The sequence below is a fragment of the Sturnus vulgaris genome, chromosome 6 (assembly GCF_052056855.1).
Source record: "Sturnus vulgaris isolate bStuVul1 chromosome 6, bStuVul1.hap1, whole genome shotgun sequence".
Taxonomy (NCBI): Eukaryota; Metazoa; Chordata; class Aves; order Passeriformes; family Sturnidae; genus Sturnus; species Sturnus vulgaris.
In genome coordinates this window covers 19932774-19959648 of record NC_142248.1, presented here as the reverse complement: position 1 = coordinate 19959648, position 26875 = coordinate 19932774, and the positions used below count along the sequence as shown (strand labels likewise).

The 26875-nt window shown below is 32.9% G+C and overlaps 1 protein-coding gene across 5 annotated transcripts in view; it reads left to right on the top strand.

Moving 5' to 3' along the window:
• Window positions 1-26875, top strand: part of NOVA1 (NOVA alternative splicing regulator 1) — a 140482-nt gene that overhangs the window by 95396 nt on the left and 18211 nt on the right. For 4 of the 5 annotated variants that reach the window (XM_088167219.1, XM_014891442.2, XM_088167217.1 and 1 more), the window contains 2 exons: window positions 9108-9274; window positions 19451-19522. In XM_088167219.1, the coding sequence (XP_088023345.1) occupies window positions 9194-9274; window positions 19451-19522 (153 nt within the window). In that variant the 5' untranslated portion in view covers window positions 9108-9193. The remainder of the gene's footprint in view (window positions 1-9107; window positions 9275-19450; window positions 19523-26875) is intronic. The other variant, XM_088167216.1, reaches the window with a different exon arrangement.

Here is a 26875-nt window from a genome sequence, read left to right as displayed (position 1 = left end):
CATACAGGTAGTTAGCACAGATTGGGTACCATTCACTTTCTTCATGTATGAATTCGCTGCCATCCTATAAAAATGAGCTCTGAGGCAAATGGAGAATGGAGACAATTTCACATGTATTTGTATCTGCAGGGAGTCTTTTTTCATTTTTTAGAGATGAACTTGACTTTTGTTGCCTGTTGAGGAGAAGAACTAGTGAGGTTCTTAAGTCTGTAAAGTTTTTCTTGTGTTACTGCACAGCAGGGCCATGGAGGAGTATCTGAGCATCAGTAACTTACTCAGGTTAATTAGAAATTCCAGCCCATGAGATGAGTCTTAAAAAGTAGCTGTGGAAAACTCTTATGCCTTGGAGTCCTTTGAGATGCAGATTCCTTCCTTCAAATCCAATAATAAAAATAAGAAACATATTGAAATCTTGTACCATTTGTATAAACATTAAATCATTACATTATTCTTTTGAATAGTTGAAAATACTCACAAAATGACTGGCCTGTAAAAAAAGGCTCCTGTCTGGCTCAATCAGTACTGGCAGGAGATCTTTTGTTCACTTCATCTGATTCTCGTTGGTACTGAACTTCCCAGGGCCATTATATCTACCTTGGCTATTTTAAAAGTAATTTTGTACAAGAATGAAAATAGTTCAGCAAATACCTGTGAAGCAGGAATTTTTGAGTTCTTAGGAAAAAAGAATGTATAGCTATAAAAATAGAGAAAGAGCAACTGTCATCCAGTGCAAAAAGTTGTGAAAGAGTCCTATTTAGAAACAGTTCTGCCTACATAACATTTTCTACTCGTTTTTATTGTCGACATACTATATGAAAAAATATTTATGAATTTATATAAATCTTCTGGTGGGTGGAAATGAGTGTGACATTGGTTTTTGGGGCAAATATCTCTATTAAACTTCAGTTTACCTCTTACAACAGCAAAATCATTTTACATAATGTTTTATTCCTACACTCAGGGAATGCTTTTAATGTTGCTATTGTAATTATTGTAGCTTTAGTAAGAAGAGTAATTCACTATTTATGTTGTATGTCTCTGGAAAAGAGTATTGTGTTATGTGTGTATGCAGTGAGCCTTTGAGAGGTGTCTTCTATCTTATCTAAACTAATCCTAAAGTTCTTTGTATAATTAAGGGTGAGAATTTCTTATCTTTTTAGGATGATTCCCTCTAAAGGTAGATGGCGTGCACTGTTCATGGACATCCCTGTCTGTCTTAACTGACTACACTGGAATCAGGGCATAAATTCTAAAAAACTAAATTTAGGGGAGATTAATGCCATTCATAGAAAAATCAAAAGAACATACGATAGAAGAGTATATCTCTGGCAATCAGGAAGGAGCTAGGAAGACAAAGAAAAATAAGTGTGGCATACTGAATGTTTGAGCAGTAATCAGAAACTCTTCCTACCTTCTTACCATATAAACTCTGAGCTAGAGTTCACTGCTGGGGAGTAATGGATTTAATTAAAAATACAACATATGAAATCTACTATGAGCAGAACACTGAATTATACTAGCACTTAGAGATGAAAAAAGAAAGAGCTAGATACAAAAAGAATGTGGTTTGTGTTTGTATGGGCCTATTCTGGATGTATGCTTTAATGATTACATCACAATGGGAGCTCATCCTGGTTTTGACAGAACGCTCAGTCTGAAAGCAAATGGTGTATGTATCCTTGTCTCTCTCCTCATATTTCTGGACTATGTAGAATAATTCTAATGATGCAGTTGCTATAGTGTGTTCCTTTAGGTTTTATTCTGACCTGGAATTATGCTTGTCTCTAGTGTTTGCCTTGAATGCTATAGGTAAAGGTGATTCCTCGCAAGATCATGATTTAATTTAAAAAGCATTCAATAGTAATAAGCATATTCTTGAAAAATCATGTTCCCCTGATCACTGTCAGTGTTTACCTGCAATATACCAAGAAAAAGATACATGTAGTCATAAAAATTTTCGTAGAATTTCTAATCTAAACTTTGAGTATGGCTCATTTACCTGAAGTTTGGTACTTGCTTCCTCTAAAGAAATGAATGTCAATGATTGTATTATGTGATTTTATTTTCTGAACAGCTCAGCTTATCCAGGAGGATTTTCCAAAGCTTTTCATAGACTTTTAAACTATGTAACTTGAGAAATATTTTTAAGGAGAAAAGCTCCCTTGGTGATTTCAGCTGTTATCACTCTAAATTATAAAATGTATCAGTTCCTACAATTTCTCAGAGTATATATTTTACTGTTTAAATGGGAGGTTTTTTTCCCTTTGGTTTGGTAATTGTACGAGTAGGAGTCATTATGAACAAAGGTTCATATTACTATAACATAGTATAAAAGCAGTAATTGTCAACTGAACATTACTTTGCAGGAAAGAATAGTCTCACTTTCTTTTGTTAATAAAAAAAAATAATTCCAGATATGTTGAAAAACATGCTATTTCTTTTCTTTCTATTCTGTGGTCCTCTTCTAAAAATAAGGTCAGTTATTTTCTTTTCTCCAGCAGATATGGCCTTCTGGTACTATTGTGTGTGCTTGGCTTTTAATGAGTTTGAAAACTTTACTTATAATGGACTTTCACATTTTCACCAAATTTCACTACTGAATTTTTAATAAATGTTTATTTATTTAGATGGTTAATTATAGGGAAAAGCAGTAACTCTATGCAATATTCCAGGCATTGATAATCTAAAAAATACATGAATAATCAAATTGTTATATTGCATTATTGGAAAGTCATCATAATGGTGAGCCCATTTTCTTTTGAAAAAAAATCAGAAGCATATTGAAGTCTATCAACCATGTTACCACTGTTAAGAAAGATAGAAGCAGATTTGGTTTTGTTAGCAGAGAATACCATGCAGTCTGGGGCCTCTAACTAATGGGATTTTTATTTTTTAGGAGAAACATGTAAATAGCAATGATTAAATTTAATTATTTTGTATTTTATTTAAACTCTATATTTTATATATTTTATATTTCAGTTTTTTAAGTTGTATATATTATGATGGGCTCAGGTGGGTTTTGTTTGATTAGACAGTATTTAATTTGTTATAGACAATTTTACAAATAATACATTAAGACAAACATTCCCACAAACAAAATTAATAAAATATAGTGCTTTTGTCTGTGGTTTGAGGGCTTTCTTATTTCCAGTGCTTTTATTTTCCAGAAAATGCTTTCCTAAAGCATAGTTAGAGTATATTCACTTTCATTGCAGCCATTTGGGCACTAATTTGCACAAATACTTTTCTCTGTGAGTGTTTCTCATCTAAGTAGCACTCCTATATAAAACCATAGGAAGAAAAAAATCTCTGGCCTTTTCCTTTGGTTTTGGAGACATTTACCACATTTTGCAGTGGAATCTTTATTTTTTTATTAACATTTCCTAAACAAAGAGAAGTGGTTGTAATCCTCTCTCTTACACGTGACAGTATAGTAATAATTAGTAATTCTTCATCTCTTTATGTAACTAAGTTTCTGGAAAATCATCCTCAAAGTTGTAGCTGATACATAGCAAAACAGTTTATATTCAAGGGATTGTTTGCTTTGTAAGATGACTCGTCATATCTCTGAAACCTTTAATACTGATGAGGTTTGAGTTAATTTCCATGCTTTCTCTCTCACATGGGAATAATCTGTTTCTTCAGTCATAACTAAGGTAAACCTGGATTCATGTAATTCAGTCTTGTGACCAAATCACAATAGATTAAAAACGTGTTTTCATATAACTCTGAGGATTCATACATTTCATAAATTTTGCAGAATTTTTAAACTTGATCCATTTCAATATCTGAGTTCTAGTGAACTTATTCAATTGTCACTTACTCAATTACAGTAAAACAAGTGAATACATATGTACACACATGTATGCATGGCTGTCTGCATGCCATACCTAAAAGATGTGTTACTAACCCGAGTTCATCTGTTGGGTTCTTCTGCTAAGGGCTGTAAGGCTTCCTGTGAACACACCCTTCTTTGTGTCAGTGTCCTGCAAGCAGTTCCAACATTATTTTGTCTGGATGAAAACAAGATCAGAACATCAATGCCCTAGAATTTCCACCAGCTCTTGTTTCCCCTTTCAGTTTGGGAAGTCTGAGATCATCAGGCTTTGCTTTGGGAGACGCCTTTTTGTCAGGAATATGGGTACAGAATCTGTGTTAAGACCAGTTAATTCTCTGTAGAGAAACAAAGGTGAAAAGGATAGGAGAGAAATAAGAACTGAAGGAAAAAACTGTCCAGTTGAGATTTCTGTAACACTTCACACATCTGTGGGATGTTCTTACACGTTGCGTTTAAGACTGTACATTTTATCATTTGTATGGCAAAGGTTTTTTTATATCTGTTCATTGCTTGTGAGGTACTTCTAATGCATTTGAATAAAAAAAAAAATTATTTTGACTTCTAGTTTTTGAGGCTTTATGCAAATGTGCAGTGGCAATGTTACATCCAAATAGTTTATCTGATTTTCATGTTAAGCAAGTTGCTGACAGTTTTTAGTTTGTCTGGAGAGAGTGTCAAAGCACAGCCCTATTTTGCCAAGGCGTTTGTGAGATCAGTTTTTGGCTGAATCAGTTTGTGTGGTGTTCTGTAGAATCCTGCTCTAACAGCCAGTTGACCATGGGTCACAAAAATACATGTCTAGGATGTTGGGTTTAGTAGAGTGCTGTACTGGGAGTTGTCATACAAAAAGCTTAATGTAAATGAGCAGATGAGAGACTGTAGTGCAGCTTTTTATTGTAGTGTGCTTTTAGGTTTTCAGATTCTCTTTAAGATTGATGTAAAAGCCCAGTGCAAAGTTTATAGAGTCATATAAATGCCAGAGATTTCTGAAAGGTACCATGCCTTCCCCAAAACATTTCAGCTGAGAAATGCTTCTTATTTTCCAAAAATATAGAAGCACATTTAACATTTAGTGAGCATTTCTGTAAGTACAGAAGAACTCCTACACATTGAATCAGAGTCTTTAAGTGTTTTAAATTTTAGTGGCAACGATGTATAGATGTGTGCCAGTTAAGAATAGAAATACAAACGTCAAAAGCATCAGGGTTATTTATCCTGTTGCATCTCCTGCCATTTATTCTAATGGTTTCTTTAAAAGCTGTATTAGTTGTCCAATAAGTAAATACCATTCCCAGAGAAACATCATGGTCTGTTGTTTGGAAGTTCTTGAAATAACTAGTGTGGTGTCCAAGGATATTTGCCAGAAGTAAAATTTTAGATAGTTACATGAGGTAGGAGGAAAAATGAGTTCTTAACATACAGTTATTGCAAGCATGTTTCCATTTTAGTCTTAATTTATTAGATATGAAAATTTGTTTCGTTTGCTGTAAATTGTGTGATGCCTAGTAATGGTTTCACTTTTCCCTCTCCCATTTCCTAGATAAAAAGAAATATTCTATATAATGCTGTGTAAAAAAACACCTAAAAATACCCCCGTGTAAACTAAACAAAATAAACTAAAAAAAAAAAAACCCAAACAGATAAAGGTTTCCTTTTTTCTCTGATGACTTTGCAAATGAATTTTTTGGTGAGTGCACAGACAGGGGTTTTTTTTGTGCAATTAGATTCTGCCTCTTAATTGATAAGAAAAAGTTAAAACCCACACTTGCTAATTGAATTTGGATTCTAATATAAGGGGGAAGAAACGACACTGCACTTGCTGAAAAGTAAGTTGAGTTCCTTAGAAAAACATAAACCTTAAGTGAATGTAGAAACATCAGCAGTATGTTTGTAGATTTTTTTTTTTGCCCATTTATAGCCACATGCAAATTTCTGCCATGGACTTTGTTATTATTGAACATACATAAAAACAGTTTTTCTGGGTTTATTTAATGTACAGGGATGATGATCACCTATTCTACAGTTGGCTATTATCTGTGTCAAAGATTTTCTTCTCTGGTATATGTTTTGTACCTTCATATATAAAAGGCAGTGTATAATACATGACCCTAGAACCTAATTGAATTGTAAATAATCTTTAAAAAGAGAGTAATTTTATATCAGTTATGCTTACACAACAGAAAAAAGGGCAGCGATTTTTGGTAATTTGATTTTCTTTGTCAGCTATTTCAAAAATTAGGTCTGTATTTTGAAAATCATATAACAAAAGTTATATATAGAGATGGCTGAGCTTTTGTTCACAGAAATGTGAAAAAAGCATTGGATAAAACTATTAACTGAAAATTATAAGCAATCTGATACTTTAATTCATAAACTAATGGAGCCAAAAGCTCTTAAAATGACAGAAATACCACCAGTGTTAGTAATTTGTAGGTTTATTTCTGCTATACAGGTTGGTCATGTAGCTGACAGTTTTTTCTTTTGCATAATACTTGTAAATTAGTACTCTAGTACCTGAGTGAAAAGCTATTCCACTTGGGAAGGAATATGACAACATTGCTTCAAAAAGATTAAGACAATTCAAAACTGTATAGGTGTACAATTTCTTCACATTTTTTTAATTTTTAAATTTTTTTTGTGCATATGACTCAAAGCAAATGTGCAGTTTCAAACTTTACGTCTGTGTGAGATGTGTTTTTGCACAATTTTTTTTTGTCATGGGACAGTGATTTCTGCTACTACATCCTAGTTTATACATACCGAAATGTCGCATGTTTGGTCTGGAGTATGACATACGGCATATTTTTATTCTGCTGCACCTCCTGAAATAACACAGATTGCAAAATACCCTTTAGTCACTTAGTGTGAAGTCTAAGGAAATTCCTATTAGCACTGAGCGTTTTGCACTGAAGTGTTGTGTCAGAAGCCATCGCTGCTCAGTGCAGCCTGGGCGAGGCTCCGTGGCTGTCCCGTAACGTGATCCGTGTTTTGTTTCAGTGTGTTGTTGTCTGCAGGCACGGAACGCTTGCATTAGCGGCATTGATCAGTGCACCTCACATCCCATCGTTTAGGAGACAATTAATACTGCCTTGTAAAGACTCCCCTGAGCAGCTCCTTGCAGCTGGATTGCTTTACACAGAAACCACAGGCCGTGTTTGCAAAAGGGGAGGGCGCCAAGTAGGAAAAAGAAAAAAAGGCATTAGGAAAGCTTTTTCTAGGAACCACGTTTCATTTGCTGTGCCGGCTTTCACTCATGTCTGTCAAACTCCCTTTTCTGATAGACTGTTTGGAAAAGAAAATTAGCTGTATGTTGAAGCTGATTTGTTGAAAACATGCTGTAAGTGGCCTCAGAAATATTTTTAAAAGCTCTCTCTTGAGAAATATGCATTTGTTTTGGAGACTTTTATTACTTGCAGTTAAGAGTGTAAGCATTCTAATTTTATATTTTATGTCAAGGATTAAAAATCTGATACATTTTGAAATATTGGTTGACATGTTTTAATCCTAATTTTAATGATTTTTAAATAACATATTTTGATAGACAAAAAAACCAAACTGTGATTCTTATTCTGTTTTTTTGCTGTAGTGCTTCTACTGGTTTTGAATTTCAGCACTGCCTGATACTTAACATAAAAATCAGATTTTAAGTATATGTGAATAAGTTACCTTAAGAGCAGGCAAAGCTCTTAAGTCTGCTCCTTCATCTTTAGGAAATAAAATATTTAATATTAGAGCTCATTCACAAAAGCAGGTGAAGAGCATTAACTAATAAAACCCTTTCTTTTTTTCCTTGGAAATTCTTAAGTTTACTGTACTATTCTCTGTTAAAGTGCATGTTGCACTCTTATAAGGAGCATCTCTTAAGAGGAGAAAAGCTGATTATATAAACATAAAATTGATAGGAAGGGAATTTTATGGAGACGGTTGCTTACCATTCTGGTACATTAATCTATGTGATTCCATGCAGGTTGTAAAGTGGAAATGAGGGCAACCAACATGTGGTGAACTTCAGAAATTGTTGCAAACTTGTTAGTATTTGCCACATCCTTACACTGTCATTTTCATTTTCTTAGGTAGAGTGAATGAATTTTATGTGAGAAAAGATTAATTTGTGACCTTATGAATAGCATTTACTAGGAGTATATAAATGAAAAAAAAAAAAGTATATTTATTTTTGTGCTAATCCCAAGGCTCAGGTATGTTATTTTGCTCCCCCTCTATGTAGTCTTGAAGCAAAATATGCACTGACATTGAATAGAGATATTTATCTGGCTTATCTTTGCAACACAATCAATATTATGGTATTATTTTATTTTTAGGAATACACTATTATCTTGATAGTTCATGTTATAATTTCTTCAGTTAGTAGAACTGTTCTACTGGTATTTGAAGACAACAGTGAGGTGATGAATATAAAAAAATTGTGGAAGCATAAAGAATGTATTTTGGAAAGTATATATTATGTGAAACGTTAAAGCAATTTTACTTGAGCATATAAATTGTCTTATGCTAGTAATCCTGCAGAATGAAATTGAAAATTATAATATTCCTTTTTAAGTTGCTTTTGAGTTTTGGAGGGTTTAGGGAGTTTTATTCCCAACTCCTGTCAGATCTTGTTTCTCAAATTAAAACTGGTTTTCTGGAACCTATTTAAGTGGTTTGATATGTGGAATACAGAACATGGATTGTTTCAGTGAAGTGTCATAGTTATCCTTAGGATTGATACTGGGGGCTTTATATTATTTATCTAGTGAGGATATATCAAACATATATATATGTAACCCAATATAGTCCTTAATAGTAAAATAGTTCTTTTTTACTATGCAGTAAAGCCATATAAGATCATCTAAAACCAATCTCATCACAAAAAAAAAACAAACAAGGAAATATTTTTCCATAGTTCTGCATCCATCTTTGCCATCCAGTAGATGTTTTTAAATAAGAAAGCAATAGATAAGAACTCGTGTTGATTTTTTTTTGTGGCACAAACAGAACAATTTCATTTTGGAAGAAGGTTCTGAGTATTCTGACTGATGTAATCCAAGCTGGCTTGGGAAGTTAGTGATTGTGTGATCTACACCAGTAAGAGTTGTGTAAAATATCTTCACATTATCCGTATGTTCAGAAATCTCTCATTTGTACTTTTAGGGAGGTAATTTCTCATTGGTTTGGCAGCACTGCCTTTGAGTGCCATCTTTGTGCCCTAATTGAAGCAGTTTGTGGCATCTCGAAGAATCCACGTCATTCAGATGACTTTTGGTGTTTGCAGGTACTACAGAGCGGGTGTGTCTGATCCAGGGAACAGTGGAAGCACTAAACGCAGTTCATGGCTTCATTGCAGAGAAGATTCGAGAAATGCCTCAGAATGTGGCCAAGACAGAGCCTGTCAGCATTCTACAGCCTCAGACCACTGTCAATCCAGACCGCATCAAACAAGTGAGTTTTTGGTTGGGAATAGAGAGTCACAGCAGCTCCTTAGAAGTCTTTAAACTTTAGTGCTGGAAGGGGTAAACATAACATGCTCTTTAAGAATGTTATCCTAGACTTTATTAACTTGCTGGTACTCTTTTTCCTTGTACTCATATGTTCCATGTTTCTCAGCAGTTCTTTTAGACAGTGTTCTATAAATTCCAAAGCCATGCTCTACTGTGTTTCATAAACTTTACTGTATAAGGTGATAATAGACCTCTAGGTCTTAGCTAAAGATTGCTGAATTTTAATCTTAAATGGTGAACCCTATGTAAATCTTAAGTGTTACTAAAAATCACAGATTAACTGAATGTTCTCTACGTTTATGTATATAAATAAAAGAAAAAAGGTAACTTTTTTTTAGACCCTAAATTAGATAATTTAAAATCTTACCTGTAAGAACCTGAAAACATAAGGATATTTTACTTGGGAAGTTTTTTACAATTTCATTTTATGTTATTTTTGGCATCTTTTTGCCTATTTTTTACTGGCTTCATTCAAAATCTTTGGGTACTGCAAAAACTATTTGCAAGCTATTATTGCCCCAGTCCTTTATTCTTTGATTTTCCATACAAATTTTATTTTTTAAAAATTTGCTCTGTAAGGAAGATGGGAAATATGCATCGAACAGGATTTAAAGTTAATTTACATTGTATTGAATAAGCAAAGAATGAAGATAGGAATGAGTGAACATTAGTAAAATTTTATCTTGTCTCTCTGTCCTGTAGAGGATGGATTTTAGTTTCTCACCTGTCCTATCTGGGAAAAGATTATTGTGTCCTTCTACACTAGCAAGATTCAGTTTCCTATAATTTGGTAACTGTGTGCAATTAGTTTGCTTTGTATACAGTGATATACACAAAATACTTACATAAAGATGTTTTTGAACAGGATGAGTTTGCAACAGAATGCTTTAGATGGATGAAACTGTGCCTAAACCATTTATATGATTTCTAATACTTACTACTATTTATTTTCTCTGTATGCAATAATTTTACATACAAATTACTCTAGATAATTTATAAGAAAATACTAAAAAAGAAAGTCCCTAATTTTATAGGATTAGTTTCTCAATTACTAGACATGAAAATGATTATTCCTGAAAGAGACAGAAAAATCTAATATTTACCTATATTTTGAGTGGCTTTTCTGCTGATAAAATATTGGATTTTATGCCAATATTTCTTAATCCAGTGAGAAATGAGTGTTTTCTATTACAATAAAACGTGGTTTTCCCCTTTTGACATGAAATGAAGCTAGTTCTTTAGGTAGGTCAGTAAGATCCTGAGAAATTAGATTACAGAGCTCTTTAGTGAAATGCCTAATTAATTACTCTCTTGTGTCTGAAGATGATATATTTTGTTGTGCACACTATTTCTTCAGTAAATGTGTTTTCTAAGTTGTTGAGATTGCTTTTCTTTTATTTTGGGGGTTTGTTTTTTTGATTGGTTGGTTGGTTTGGTTGTTTGTTTAGTTGTTGCAGGTTTGTTTCTATTTAAAATTTTTTATTTCTTTTCCTCTTTCTTGAAAGTTTGTTTGGTTTGGGGTTTGTTAGTTTGAAATGTTAAGTTCAATTAAATTCTGGAGGGATGGATTAGTGAATGCAGTCACTGCTAATGAAATTAAGGTAGATTAAAGTACAATGTATACTAGCTCTGCATCTTAAAATAGAAATATATTACTTTTATACATACAGGGTCATAATATAACTTCAAATATTTGGAGATATGCATGTGCATATGTTAAACAATTTTAACTGCAATGAATTGTTTAAATTCTCTTTTAATGAGGCAATATCTGTTCATGATAAATTTATGCACTACAACTATTGACTCAATCTAAAATTGACTCAAACCTAAAATCCATTCTTTTTACCAATACATGAATTTTTTAGCTTAGTTCCTAGGTAGAATTTGAAGTGAATTAATCTGTCCTTCAGCATCAGAGTATACTGTGCCTTAATGAAAAATATAATACCTTGATTGAAAAATTTAAGAGAATAATATTTTATAACAGGTTGCCATGATTTAGAACTCCAGTGTTGTTATTTTCTTGAGAGCAAAAAACATCACCATTTCATTAAAATTATTGGTAAAATTTTTAATTCTAATAATTTTGATTTTTTTCAAATAAGCCTTATTATTTGTAGTTTCTTCTTAAATGCAAAATTTTACATGGTTCTTCCTGTCTCAGAATCCTGCCTAAGAACACTGGCACATAAAGTATTACATTGCAGATTGAAGAAAATTTAAAGTTTATTTGAAATAATAAATTTTACCTTCATTTAGCAACTCTGTAAATGTTTCAGTCAAAAAGAAGATGTAGTTTTCTCCCCATGGATAGACATACCAGTAGCCGAAGTCTTGAAAAGCCACTCATGTTCATATGAGCATCCAGCTCTCATTTCTCTATTGGAATTTCTCTGTCTTGGGCTGCTTTATCAACACTCGCCCTAGGGAAGGGAGCTAAGAAAGAAAATTGTTGGTTATAGATTAAATGAAGAAAGGCAGTAAGTAAAGCCTTTGCTGACTACTTGAATTTCAGCATTTTCTGTCTTCAGGAAAAGCATGGGACATAGAGAGCTGACTCTGGGCTGGCATTTCTCCTTACTGGAGAATGGAAATCACTATCTGAACATTCTGTCCCTTTAACTTCAGCTTTTTCAGCTCCAGGAGATTTGCAAGCAAATCTATGTGTTTCCTTTTGAGCCTTCTCCAGTACTTTTGTTTGCCTCCTGATGCTTTGGACTTATCAGTAGATACCAGGGTGTTGTCTCCTCCAAGTAGGTCTGATAGATGTTTAATTGACAAATGTTTGTATCTTTTATATCTACACAACATAGACAATCTCCATGGATGACAACCTTCTGCTATTTCTAAGTATCATTGAACAATAACCAACTGGTTCCTATGCCCTTTTTGTTTCCAGAAACTCCTATGAACATTTAGCCTTCTTTTTCTCTCTTTATTAAAGTGTCATACAAACTCTTTCAAACCATATCGTAACTCACAGGAACAAAAAAATGTTTTCATAAGGGATCATGGGCCTGAGTTGTTTAGTCTTTTTAATCAGCATCCAAAGCTTTAAATTTCATCTCTAAATTAATAGCAATGAACAATGAAAAAGGCTGCTTAAATCTTGGCTTGCTTTGATCACCTACTTTAGAAATTATTACAGTATTTTGTAGGCTAGTTGAATTTTCCTTCCAGCTTTCAGTTGTAGCAGGTAGCAGATGTTGTAGCAGCCTGTCCAGGAAGCACATGGAAACAGATATGGCCATCTATCTTAAAGATTGCTCTGCTTCAAGCACTGAGATCCCTTCCTACCTGAATGATTCTTTGATTCTATGAAATGTTTAGGTCTTTTAAAACATAGAAAAGGATTTAGAATTTCCTCCTTGTAAATCTAAAGTAAAACTTTCACATATAGAACTTCCAATTAAAGCCTTTATTCGAACCAATTTCACTTCAGCTTTTTCAGTAGGTAATTAATGTGTCATGAGTGAAACTTCTGTTTATCAATCATGATCCCAGTTGTTTCAGTCAAAATCTATGAATGTTTATGTCTGAACTCAGATTTGTAATTTCATGTTCCTCTGTTGAAAACCACCGCTTTTACTCCAGAAATGTTGATCGGCAACAAAAAAGAAAACTTAAAAATTTTTAAATAAAAACTTTTGCTTTCAAATGTCTATGTAGAACGTGAGATTAAGAATACACTGCTGAAAATATTGGCTTAAATGGAGAAGATTGTTGGTTTAAATAAAGGCTCAGTAGACTTCATAGACTCATGGAATGGTTTTAGTTGGAAAGCAAATTAAAGATCATCTAGATCCAATTCCTGTACCAGGAACCCCTTTTGCTAGACCAGATTGCCTCATCTAACCTGGCCTTGAACAGTTTCAAGTATGGACCATCCACAGCTTCTCTGGTCAACCTATTCTAGTGCCTCACCACCATCACAGCAAGGTTTCCCCCTAATATCTAATTTAGGTCTACCGGTTTTAGTTTTAAAAACTTTATCCCTTGTCCAGTCACTACCTGATAAAAAGTCTGTCCCAGTCTTTCCTACAGGCCACCTTTAAGTGATGAAAGTCTGCTATAAGGTCTCCAAGAAGCTTTCCTGTCTCTAGGATAAACATTGCCAATTCTCCCAGCCTGTTTTCATAGGAGAGGTGCCCCAGTCGCTGCTCGTCTTTGTGGTCCTGCTCTGGATCTTCTCCAGCAGGTCCATGTCTCTCCTGTCCTGAGAGCCCCACAGGTGGATGCAGCCCTGCAGGTGGAGTCTCACTAGAGCAGAGGGACAGAACCACTTCTCATCCTCCCAGTCACATTTCTGGTGCAGCCTAGGGGACAGTTTGCTTTCTGGCCTGCATGTGCACATTGCTGGATTGTATTCAGTTTTTAATCCACCAATACACTCAGATTCTTCCTTCCTTAAGAAACTTGTATTGGTTTCTTAAAACGCCTATCCCTTCTGAGAAGGATTTCTTTTCTTTATCATCCACTGAAGACAAAAGTGTCACCTAGATTAATCTTACTAAACTGTAGAATGTGAGAAAATTACGATTTTCATTTAAACAAAAAATAAGTAGCTTCATCGATCACAGTGTCTTTTCATCTAGTTAAAAACTTCTCATAAACTTTTTTCACTTGTGAACATAGATGAAAAATCACACCAGTTATCATTCTGCAATGTGTAGTAAGATATATGCAAGGGTCTTCACAAGTTGCAAGAGCAAAAAAAAAAGATATTTAGTTCTGTATATTGAATCCAGTGGCAAAAGTTTAGTATTCCATAAAAATTATATACTTTATCCTGTCCCTCATGTGCTTGATTCTGCTGGAAGGTCACTAGTTTTATTTTCTATTTCATATCAGCATTGTTGAATATATCTCAATATTTATGCAAAACTTTGTTCATGAATGCAGTCAGCTTTGTAGCTGTTTATTAACTCTTCAGGTCTTCAAAAGTGGAATGAGAATAGAATATTTTGAGGGGGATGAACAGCAGCATTCAACATCACATAAATTTTCAGTAGAGTTTTGATTCTTAAGAAAATTCTGAAGTTCTCTCATACCTTCTGATGTCTTTGTAGTTTTGGTGTATCTTTCTGAATCCCAGAGTATCCCAGAATGAAAAGATAACTTTCTCTTCTAGAATGAATCTTAAACCCATATGTTATAGGATTTCTCATGGCTGCACCTAGTTACATATTTCTGTTTACTGTTATTTCTATGTAACAGCACCAGATCTTGTAGTAGTTCTGTGTTACTGTGACAAGTTTTGAAGAAAGAGGAGGTTCTGATTCTTTTTTTATCCCTTTTACTGTAATATGAATTCTAAATTGTTCCTTTCATCCAGAGTGACCCAAATGGCACCTGGTTGTTTTCTTCAAGTTTCTTGTCCCTTCTTGTCTTTGCAAAACATGAGATAATCTTTCTCCATGATCATACTTAACCATACTATTTTCCTTTCTCAAAGCCAGGTTCCCAAAAGTTCATAAATACAAATGAGTTGCCTCTTAATTTTTTTTTTTTTTGTATTTTCTTATGCCCTGTCTCTTCTTCCACACAAAAGCAAAACCAAATGCAAGGAGACTGAAGTATAATCAAAATTTATTTTACTTGTTCTTTACAGAAATGAAAAGGTAGGAAGAAAAAATCAATCACTGAAGTCATCAAAGTAACCTTTTTATAGTCTGAATTGCAATCAAATTATTAATCCTTGGTTATTTCTTTATCCAAATTCAATTTTTTGAATGTGTTATATATTTATACAGTCATCTCCAAGACAAGAATCTTTAGCCAGAGTTACAGATTAAAGGACATCACAGCAGATGTGAGAAGGCTCTCTGTTTAGCAAAGCAAGCAGTCTGTTAAGAAAGGCTTATCTCTGATAGTGTTGGAAGTCTAGTAAGTCAGCCTTTGAGGTTGTTCAGAACAGTGGGGCCTTGCAGTTTCTCATTTTAACTGCACAAGGTATTAAACTGTTTAATACCATTTTTTAAAAAGATAACACCTTTTCTTAAAGTGCATTAAAATATTGACAAGCAAATTAGTTTTATCACACTAATTTCAGTTATTAAAAGCACCAATATTAATATATGCAGGACTGAAACTCAGTATTAGGTTAGTCTTAATATCTATTTATTGCAGGTAATGTTATTAGCAAGATCTCCTTTGTTTGGCAAGCTATGTAGTGAGAAACTAGAAATTGGTAAGCTGCAAATCCAGTCTCACCTCCACATTTAAATGATTTTTTTATTCTGCTTTCATGTCTGTTAACCTGTTTCAAATAATATTTCATTTTCTGCTTTTTCTTTCTATAATAAGTATATAAATATACTAGTATAATATATAAATAAATTAGTAAGTACTGAGAATTAAATTAATTGTCTCAGTACAGTTTTGTTTTATATTACCCATAGTGCAAGTATTGAAATTTCTTTAGTGTAAATATGCATATAAGGGTGTCATTGTAATCAAAAGAGGACTCAGAGACCCTTTGAAACACCATGCAGGTGGACTGTATGTAATCTATAGTGCCATGGCACAGAGATATCTTCCCTCTGGTAATCAAAAAATATCAAGAATAGAAGTGTGATGAATTGATCATATTTCTGCACACCCCCTAGTGTGTTGTGCTCCCTGAGAGAAGTCTCTCACAGTATAGTCAATGTTTGAGCACAAAAAAGTAACATTTTCTTTCAGAAGATTTTTAGAAGATAATACAACTCAAATATGACTAAAACAGAATTTTATTGTTAAAATTTGGCTCCCTTTTAAATATTTAAAATCTGGGTTTTTTTCAAATAAATGTTCTACAAGTGTCAAGTTGGAACAAACAACACCTTCTAACCTGTAACTCATTAATTGTCTCATAAGTAGTAGGAAAGGTAATAGTATTTAAGAAAACAGAGAAATTTATTTTTGTCATGGCTTAGATTCTACTATTCAAGAAACACCTTAAAAACATTCTGCAAGTCTTAGATGTGGTGTGTGGTAGAAATTATAACTTTTTTTTCCTATAATGTTGCTAGTAGTCAACCTGCAATATGGAAGTAGCAGACTCAAAAATTGAAGCTTGTTATGTAAATTCATCTTATAATTTCTAACCTCTTTATACATCTCATTGTCAGACACCTAGTAACTACTAAATTTGAATGTTTGCCTAATGCAAAAAGATTTGCCAATTTAAAAACAAAAACCCAAAACTTTCTATACTGCATAATAAATCAGAATACTGAGTTCTATCCAACTTTATTTAAGAAGCAATTTTGCTGAAAAAATTTTGCAAAGCAATTGAGACCGTATAATCCTTATCAGCCAGTGAAAATTCAATACAAACTCCAAATGTCTGTTTCTGGTGGGGTTTTTTATGTTTGAAAAATTACTTTGTGTTGTTTTAATATGAAAGAAATAAACAGGTGTATCTTCAGAATTATATGGAAACATGACAAGAGATTAATTTTTACAAAGCACTGTCAATTATTTTATATATATGTGTGTGTGTATGTATATATACATACATATATAAAAAAATAAAAGTAATTATTTCAGTAAACAATGTAAGAGAGATCAAGCCTCAAATACAAACAACCTGATATACAAAGAATAAAAGCACCAAAAACACAAGACAAAGAACTATTATTTTCAGTATTTAGCCATTTATTTTGGAATAAAAGGTGTTTTTCATGGTTGATTCTTTTTTCATTAATAGTCTTTGCTTTTAAATTTATTAATCTCTTTTTTCCATTGTATTTTAAACAGACTTTTGCTAAAATAAATAATGAAAGGCTTCTACTTAATAGATGTTATAGTTCAACAGGCACCTGAAATTATTATCATTACTCCTTTTTTCATCACGGCTATATATTTCTGTGCTTTAGAAAGATTGATATGGATTGAAATCTGATATATTTCCAGTTTCTTGAATCATCTGTGATCTCAGTGATTGTCATTATCCAGTGTTGAAGTGTCCTACAATTTCCCTATCAAGCCACTAGTTAGGTTTGATAACTACTGTGAAGAACTAATTATTTTTCCCTTTAATAAGCTACCTAGCATACCAAATCAACACACAGTACCCTATGCCCTAGTTAGCAGTGGTGTTGATAACACAAACTATCAGTTTCCTAAAGTATTTTAGTCAAAATATATTAGCAATTTTTCTTTTCTTTTGAGAATTTCAGGATGGAAGTTTAATACCTAGCTATAATAAAGAAAACCTATTGGGACAATAAACAATTCTCCATTCTTTTTGGTTGGTTTTTTTTGTTTTGTTTTGGGTTATTTTCTGTATTTCTTTCTCTTTAGCCTTAAATGGTAAAAATCGGTTCATTGCAATTTCAGGCTTTGGTAAGAGAAATATTGCATCATCTCACTAAAACCTAAAAAGTGTAATTCTATATCTGAACAAGCTTAGCTGTGTACTATTGCCTGGAATCAGATACATCTTTTGCTAAATAATTCTAGCCCCTCGTGAATGGACCCCTTGTGATGGTCCCATGTTTGGTACATAAAGGCATGGGAGAATCCTTTATAACTGCCTTGATTTTTGCAATGTGTAGTGCCTGCTGACCAATAGCAGTTTGCCAAGCTACATATTTTTTTATAATGTCCTATACATGATAGTATTTTCTACATAACTATCGTGAAAGAGTCTCAGTTGATGCATAAACTGCTTTTTTGTTTGTTTTTATTGTTTTACAATGAGTTACAAGCTGGAAGCACAAAATAGGGATCTGTTTCTTAAGGTTTGATTTTTCCTGTTTTTACTGCCTGTTTATGTACAAACTATGAAAAATGGATCTTCATACTGTTTAACATACATCTAAAATATTTGTGTGTGCATATGTACAAGCCCGTATTTTGCTAATACACAACTTTATGCATTCACAGTGTCCCAGCTTTCTCATATGCATTAAGAGTTTTAGTGCAAAAGTATGTATACCTATTTTATGAGGGACTGTCAATGATTGTAAGTAACAGAACTGCTGAAAGTGTGAAATTTTGCTTTATTTATTTCTAAATAGTTTTGGTTAGTAACTATATGAGCATATGATAAATTCCATTGTATAGCACTTTAACACTTATTTCTTGACATAAAAATAGTGTAATATTTGATATTTTATAATATTTATATATTGCAAAGATGTCAAAAACATGCTTTGAATAAGTATTGTATGTTATGTTTTGAAAATTGGAATTTTACTTTTTTACTACATTTATAAAAAGAAAAGACGAGTTTTTCTGTCAAAATCTAATATTTTTAAAGGAGAAATATGTATATAAAATTTTTAAACAGAGCAGTGCTTTTTTAATATGTTCAAGAATTAATGTTAAGCATATGTATATTATTTAGAAAAGATGATCAATAAATATGACTCTTAATTCTTTTTTGTGTTTATTTTGAACACAGAACTACAATAAGCTTTTGACCTTTGCTCAACTAAATGAACGTTTTTAACACTAATCATAAATATTTTGTAGCTATTTGCTATGAAGGTATTAGTTGCATGTTCATCCATCATGAGATTGTTGCTTACATTTTTTCACCTGCTTCTAGATTAAAAAAAGATCAATGAATATTTTAGCAGTTAGAATATTGCCAAAAACTCGGTAGCTTCAGCGTAACTGTTGTAAGGTATGGAACAGAGTTTGCTGGCTCTAAGTCCTTGCTGTAGAGTGGTGCTTTATAAAGTGCCAGAATAAATGTCTTTTAACTTCCTTCAGACATTGGCCCTGCTTGTAGACTGATAACTGTTTCTAGTGTGCTCATTGAACTTGCTGGAATTTTTGTTTACTTATAGTCTTCATTTTCCCCAAGAGGAGGAGAGAGGAAAGAATATATTCCTCATGTGGTCAGCATATTTTTGAGTATTTATGTGAGTTCACCATCTTGATTTCAAGTCATGAATTTGTTTTTACATGCATAAGCATGCATATTTACATGCATTATTTATCCAATTGACTTTAAATTCCATTAAGTTCCAATGAGTAGGAGAAAGATTTTTGTCTTAGGCATTTTTTATTTCTTTTAATTTTCTAGTTATGTTATTTTGTTGGTTTATTTATTTTTTTAACTGTTCAGTCTAAGGCTTGTAAAGGTTGATTTGCTCCTGAACTGCTTTGTTCCCAGACATTGCCATCTTCCCCAACTACCACCAAGTCCTCTCCATCTGATCCCATGACCACCTCCAGAGCCAATCAGGTACAGTATCATCCTACCATCTACACCATACTTTTCACGGGTGACAGCTTGCAAACTGGAGAAAAAGATATGGTGGGTTAAGGATTTATTCGTTCATTCACATATATACACTCATAACCATAGAGATCTAACTCTTGTTAGAAATTGATAAAGTAAATGGAAAATATTTTGCTTTTTTAAAATTTATTTTGGTGGGCTTTGTTAAAATCTCTGATGAAAGCAAAGTATCTTTTAAAATAGCTGTTTGGGTTTGTTTTGGTTTTTTTTCTATTTGATAAATTGCAAGGATACAAAACTGGTGAACTGGTGTGTTTGTAGACAGAGTAACTCTTGTTTTATATATGTTTGTGTATATATGCACACACGTATTTTCTTCCTGGATCAGTTTTAAATCATAGTAGAATTACGCCTAAACCCATGCTTAAATAGCTGGAATTCAACCCAGGAATGGCAAACACACTTCTTTATTGCAGAATTTTGAAATGTGTTTGTGGACAGTAGCATAGAGGCATTATTTAAATATAAAAGTATTCTAAATGAAAATTTATTGATGAAGAATGAAGTAAAATTAAATCTCTCTAAAAACATGCTACACACATCTGAGTTTAATTCATGTCATATTTTTAAATGCATAAAATGTCCTTTTAGCAGCATGTTAATTATGCTCATTTATTTTTATTTTAACTGGAAAAGTTAATGTCCAGTTGATTGTGTCCCCAAATTATCATATTATCTTTGGCTTCCCTATGAGAATTGTGAATATTGCTACATACCATGCTTTTTAGAACTTATTCATGCTTAAAAGATACCTTATTTATTTTTTATGTACTGTTAAACTTAATGTACTTTGTGTTCAAATAATGTAAGTATTTATGCTGAGAGTTCCCACAGTCTGTTTCAGTTAGCTGAGTGTCACTATAAGGTCTTGCATAAATAACATCAAATATGAGAAGTTTCCTTCACAAGCTAATTTCCCCTGGAAGTTAACACTGTTATTAATTACTGATTCTCTGATATTTTTTGAACTGCTTAGAACTTGCTGGTGTATGAACAAACAATTTCACGTGACTGGAAGCATATTAAAGCATTATACCTTTGATCAACACATTACATTTATTGAAGGGGGTGTCAAATACAGAAAGTAATGGAATTTACAAAGAAATTGTACAGATAGAGGATCTGCTAAGAAAAATATTGGTTATGATATCCTTGACTTCAATTTGAAAGCCTTCTTCATCAGCCTGCTTCCATTCCAGCAACATTTACTTGGCTTCATCATCATTAAATGACAAAGATAAAGTCTTTGCCAAGAGCTAGGGATGTTTTATGAGCTCTGTTCAGGTTTTATTCTCTCTCACTTAGTTTTAGTGTTTTATTTTAATTAGAAAGTTTTGAAAATGAGTGCAGAGATTTTTTTTTTAAAGGGTTCTTACTATTTTTCTTTTACACTTTTTTTTTCTTAAATTATAAGTATATCCTGATGATCATTACTTAGAGAAAGAGGAAGAAGTGCTTTTATTTACAGGATATACAATTTGAGCATGTTAATTAACATAAGAGAAGCACCTACTTTGCATCCGTTCTGTGAATTTTGTTATCAGAATTATAGTGTAGTGTATAAACTTGAAATCACTTTTCAATAGCTAAAAATATTTTATTTAGAGAAAGTTGTTCTATGAAAATATTATCAAGTAATATAGCTAAATTTACGAGCTAAGTGACATGTATGCTATTTGTCCTGTCTATATCCCAAATTACATATTTTAATGTATTTTATTCATAACCTGTGTTCAATTCAGTTTTCATGCAAGTAATAAAGACCTTTTTTGAACAGCATCAGAACTGTATATATGAAAAAGAATTATGAGTTCCTTAATTGACTTTTGGAACTGATTTGTTTATTAACTATTGAAACTCGTACAGGTTTATGATTATTTTATCACTTCTCGTATTTTCTAGTGGTTTCTAGCCATTCCAGCAGGAAGCACAAAGCACATGATAAGGCAATTAAGGCCTTTCTGTTCTTTCTAGTGATAAGTGACGTCACTGGCAATTGTTCCCAGCCTGGAGTGGTGATTAGCATTCAGCACCAGGGTATCCACAAGTATCTGCACTGCGGCTGTCACATGGAAATAGGTTCCAACACAATAATCTCAAACCTGTCGGTAGCCATGTAAACACCCAACAGGAGAGCATTAGGGAAGAGCAATAAATGTTTGTTTTGATATATGGCCGTGTGAGATGACTCTCAATAGAAAATAACCATTCAGGGTTTTCTCACAAGATGTTACATTCTGAAAGCGTGAGAGAGCTTAGTTAACTGGGATGGATGTCAGGAAATTCAGTGTTAAGGTGTAAGACAAATTCACAGCACACTCTGTTATGTGGATAAGGTAGCATATTAGGCTTAAGATAATTCAATTTTCTGTAATATTTTAATCATGAGAAGATGATATTTTATATTAAAGATTAGAAAGGTGATTAAGCAATCTTTAAGCAATACTTAATGCTGGGTTGCTGTTGGAGTGAGATTTTTAAGCTGAGTTGGAGGACTCCCTGATAAGTTATTGCAATTAGAGAATTGCCAAGTCTGCTGTGATGGGAACAGCTGATGTGAGCCTTGTCCTGTACAAGCATGTCAGTTGTGTTCCCCTGACAGAGCTTGAACAATTTCTAGACACACTTTTTAATACAAGAAGAAAATAGCTCTGCCAATAGAGGTCAGAGGAAGCTAGGCAGGAAATCTGGCTTGTATTAGATCTTCCTTTTAATGACTCACTTTGCCTACATTCAGATGAGGTCATAACTCCTTTGTATTGCACTTTCAGCTTTTGATGAATTGTTGTTGGAAAAATCCAGTGTTTGTGAACTACTTGTTCTATGATTCTCAATAAGAGGATAGTCTCTAAAAATGCGTTATCTAGTGGAAGAAAAGTTTCTTTAGAACGTTCATGTTTGGTATGAAACTGAATTGCCTTGGGTGCAACAGAAACATCTTCGCTGGAAGTGTTTTTCTCTTTAGTTCTTTGTTCCAGGAAGTTATACATCTGTCGATATTATTGTTGTAAATGTCTTGTTTATTTTTTCAGTGGAACTTCCTTGGACCTTTATTCACATTAAAAATCCATACACTGCAAACTTTCCGAGGAAGAAAGAACCAAAGATGCAATAGAATTAGTGGCAATAGAATTTTCAGTAACATTTTTTTCCCCCTCCTGTCTGCCTATTGCTGAAACAAACTCAATCTTTCTGTACTTTTAGACTAAGAGTTTTTGTGTCACACCCTAACGAACTTTGTCAGCTTAGTTTATAGCCAAACACTGACAGACATATAGCTACAGTGGAGAAACTGTTCTGCTGATGCCCCTGGAGCTGGCAGAATATAGCTTTACTTTTATTTACTGGGAGGAGGAAATCAATTTGACCTCTCCAAAGTACACTTCAAAAGGTAATTTCATCTCCAAAGTGATAAATAATGCACTAAACCAGGACAACATCATACAGAACATGCTTGCTTTTCCTCTGTAGAACCTTGTAAAGGTACAAATTTAATTATTATTTTAATTTAGTGACTTTAGATAGACTAGTATATCTGTAATTAAACTGTTGACATATTTTTATTAATTTACAAGATTATTTTTTTCTTTTTCCCTGCCTGCTTTACTGATATTACTCTAATTTTAGAGGGAGAAACAAATAAAGCTGAGTTTTTATTTCTTCTTTGCCTATTTGTTGTATACCTGTAAAGGACACTTGTATGTCTCCTTCTACAGTCCTCCCTTTTTCCATGAAATTGGTACCACTGCTGACCTTTGCTACTGGCTTAAGAGAATAAAAGGCCAAAACACACATTCACACTTATTAATGAGTCAGAAGAGTGATGGGTAGGAGTCCTTTTCCCTTGCTTTCCAATTCACAAAGGCTTAAGCTTAGCAATAAAATAGGATTTATCATCGCAAACTTTGAGTCAATAACTTACTATATAAACCTTTTATTTTCACTTTTTCAAAAGCACTATCTTTTCCCCATGGCATTTGTATTTTTTACAATTATACCTTCTATTTTGCTGCTTTGTTATTGTACCTGAAACTCTTATTTTATCATTTATTTCAATGTAATATAAATTTTGTGGAGTGAAGATAGGTGTAGATTTTGTTCATTCAGTCCTCAGGTTTGGTTTTTTGGTTTTTTTTTTTTTTTTTGCTTGAGCATATCTATCTCATCTTGTTGCTGCAATATCTGTAATAAATTATACTTTTCAACCTTTTCACATGATGGTACTGAGCCAGTGTTCTTGGTACTGCCTGTACTCAGTAGGTACAGCACAAGCATATGGCTATTAAAATCTTGGTATTTGGAATTTCTGTTTTTAGCTTATATTATCTATTTTATGCAAAGTCTGTTGCTTGCAATGTGATATAATAGTACACGTATAACTAGAGATTGGGAGATAGATGCCTCTAAATTTTAATAATGATCGATGCACTCGATCTTCCTCTCTGACTTTAAAGAACCTCCCTATCCCTGTTTGTAAAATCACTTGCAGAAATATCATCCTTTCAGTCCTCACGTGAAAGGTAGAATCTGAAAATAAAGGGAGTCTGTAAAGCATAGTGACAGCTTTTAAAGGGTTGATGAACTCATATTTGACATATAACTTCTTGTGGGATGTGGAGAAAGATAGCTTTGTTTCAGTCTTCTGTTATCATTAGGATATGGATTTTTAAAATACGTATAATAACCAGCTTCAAATTAGATATTTCTTTTATTAGTACTTTAATCTTAATGCATAAATACTGAGTTTTAATGATGATCCCAGGCCAGTCAATAGCCATCATAGGCCAGTGAGATATCTCAATTTGCCTTTGAAATTTGATATGAGGCTTATTTAAGATATTGTATCTTGGATATTTTAACAGTAATATTAATTTATTTTTCTTTCCTTGATTTTAATGTCAATTATTACAGTAGCATTGAGAAAATCTGTTTTCTTTTGAGGTCTTTCACATATTGACTAATGCTGGATGGACCACTTGATCTTTACAAATCTTAATACTGTGTATTAAAAATAAAAAGTCTATATAAAATTATTTCGCATTCTTATGAAAGGTGCTATAGAATTAAAAATGTGGTATAGCTTTAATTTGATTACTGAGAATATTTCCTATGGTAATTCTCTGATATAACAATTTGACCTTTTATCAAGCTATCTGATTTGTCACTGATAAATATGGCCATTTTATTTACATCCAGATGATGCTGTCAGTGGTCTACAATACAAACCTAATATTCTGTTTGAAAGAGACTTTATCTAATAGACAATGTTTTATATGGACCGTGACTAAAGTATTTAGTGAACCAGCTTGTTTTAGTTTAATAAGACAGAGTTCCTTTTTTGATTACAAGTTGCCTATGGCACACTCTGGATAGCACATAATAAATAATGTGAGACAGTGTATCTAGAAAAGGCTAGGAAGAATTATTCTCCTATTCATGTGAGAGGATTCCAGGAAATGGAATCTAGTGGTTTAGATGTAACCTTTCCTACTTCTTTTCAGCTGGAATCCTTCATTTCATGTCTAAACTCTAAGCAGAATTAACCTACCCACCATGGACTAGCTGTAGACTTTATTGTGGTCCTCATGTTAATACATTACTTATAATATATTTCTTTTGTCCTTTAACCATTTTTCCAATATTTTGTAGTATCTGAGCTCAGTGCTTGTTTGCATTGTTTCCTTAAAATATATATTTAAATAATATAATGATGTTTAAATAACAATTTAAAAATCTTATATGCACAACAGTTTGGGGATTTTACTGTCTGTTTCAATTTTTCCCCTTGGGACAAGTATGTAGGTAACAATCTGGGTTCATATTCCATGCTTGTTTCCTTTCTTCTCTCCCACTGCACAACAATTTTAGAGGTCACTGTTTGCTGTTCCTGTCTTAAATGTAGGAGAAATGTCAGGAACATTCCTGAGAAATGGGGAAAGATGTAGATTCTCACTGCTAAATCTCTGACTACTACTGGCATGTCATTCATAGGATATCATAAATGACCTGCTGGTTGCAGTCCTGTAAGTAAAAATGTGATTCCACTTTCATGTATCTTGTTTGGATTTTGTGTTTCATAATAGTTAGAATTGCTTAGTTTCCTTTTTCACCCTCCCTTCAAAAAGATTTGTGTTCTCAATGTAATGGAGAGAATTATTTCTACTAAAATGGATAAATATCTTAAATCGGTATCTCTTCATGTTTTAAACTCTGTATGGTTGTAGAGGTAGTTTTTTTCTGTTGCTTTTTGCCTCCATAGATAAAAAATCAGGAGGTAAAAAGAAAAAAAAACAACAAAACACCTACACATGAAAGTAAAGCTTAAAAAAAAAAGTGAGTGTGTTTATGAAAACCTAGATGATTTAGAAAATATAAAAATCTTACTTAGTGTGACTTTATGAAACCTGTTTTTGATTCAAAGAATTTATTTTTAAATTATGACTTCAGTTAAGATGCTGAAATCATTACAGTTTAAAATACACTTATGACTCTCATAAGATTTATTAACTTTAAAATATTTTGTAGTGAAAATATGAAAAAATAATGCTTTTGTGGATTGAATGCATTTTGTTTAGACTTCTAGGGTTATCATCATCTTGTCTTATTTAAGAGTTCTAAAAGTCCCTCACTGTAATTTGTTACTTCATTTAAGGATATTTGTAGATATGATATATAGCTTTTGGCATTTTTCCATGTCCCCATACTAAGAAAAGGTCCTATCTGCTTAGGAAAAAGGATCATTAAACATAAAATTTGGAGAATACCCATTTTTCTCTTTGCCAAAATATGATCAAGTTTTCAAATGTCCTTTGCCAAATGGTGTTTAATTTCTTTGTGTTCTTTTTTTCCATTTTAAGTGTAATTCCTTTATCAATACGAAATTAAAATAGTGTTCTATAAAATTCCAGATATATCCATGTTCAAGTTTCATCCCAAATAAGCGAGAATGAAAGTTGACAACATGTTACTCTGTGATCTAACCAAGATTAGCTGTGACTTTGAGCTCTAAATACCCAGATTTGGTATGATAGACCTACTGTCACCTAGCATTGGGTGAAAAATCCAACCATATTCTCAGGTATACAGGCAAAGTCGCTTAGTGCCTTATTCACTGTTTGAACAACCCAGAGAAAACAGAAGAGCAGAGCAATTTCCAGAATGCAAATCTGGATGACTTTGTTGTTGTTCCTCTGCTGCCTAATCAGTCACATAAAGGTTTGACTCCAAGTTTTCAATTATTTGAAATTTAATTTAGTAGCTTTCAGGGAATGCAGAATTTAGATGATTAAGAATTGT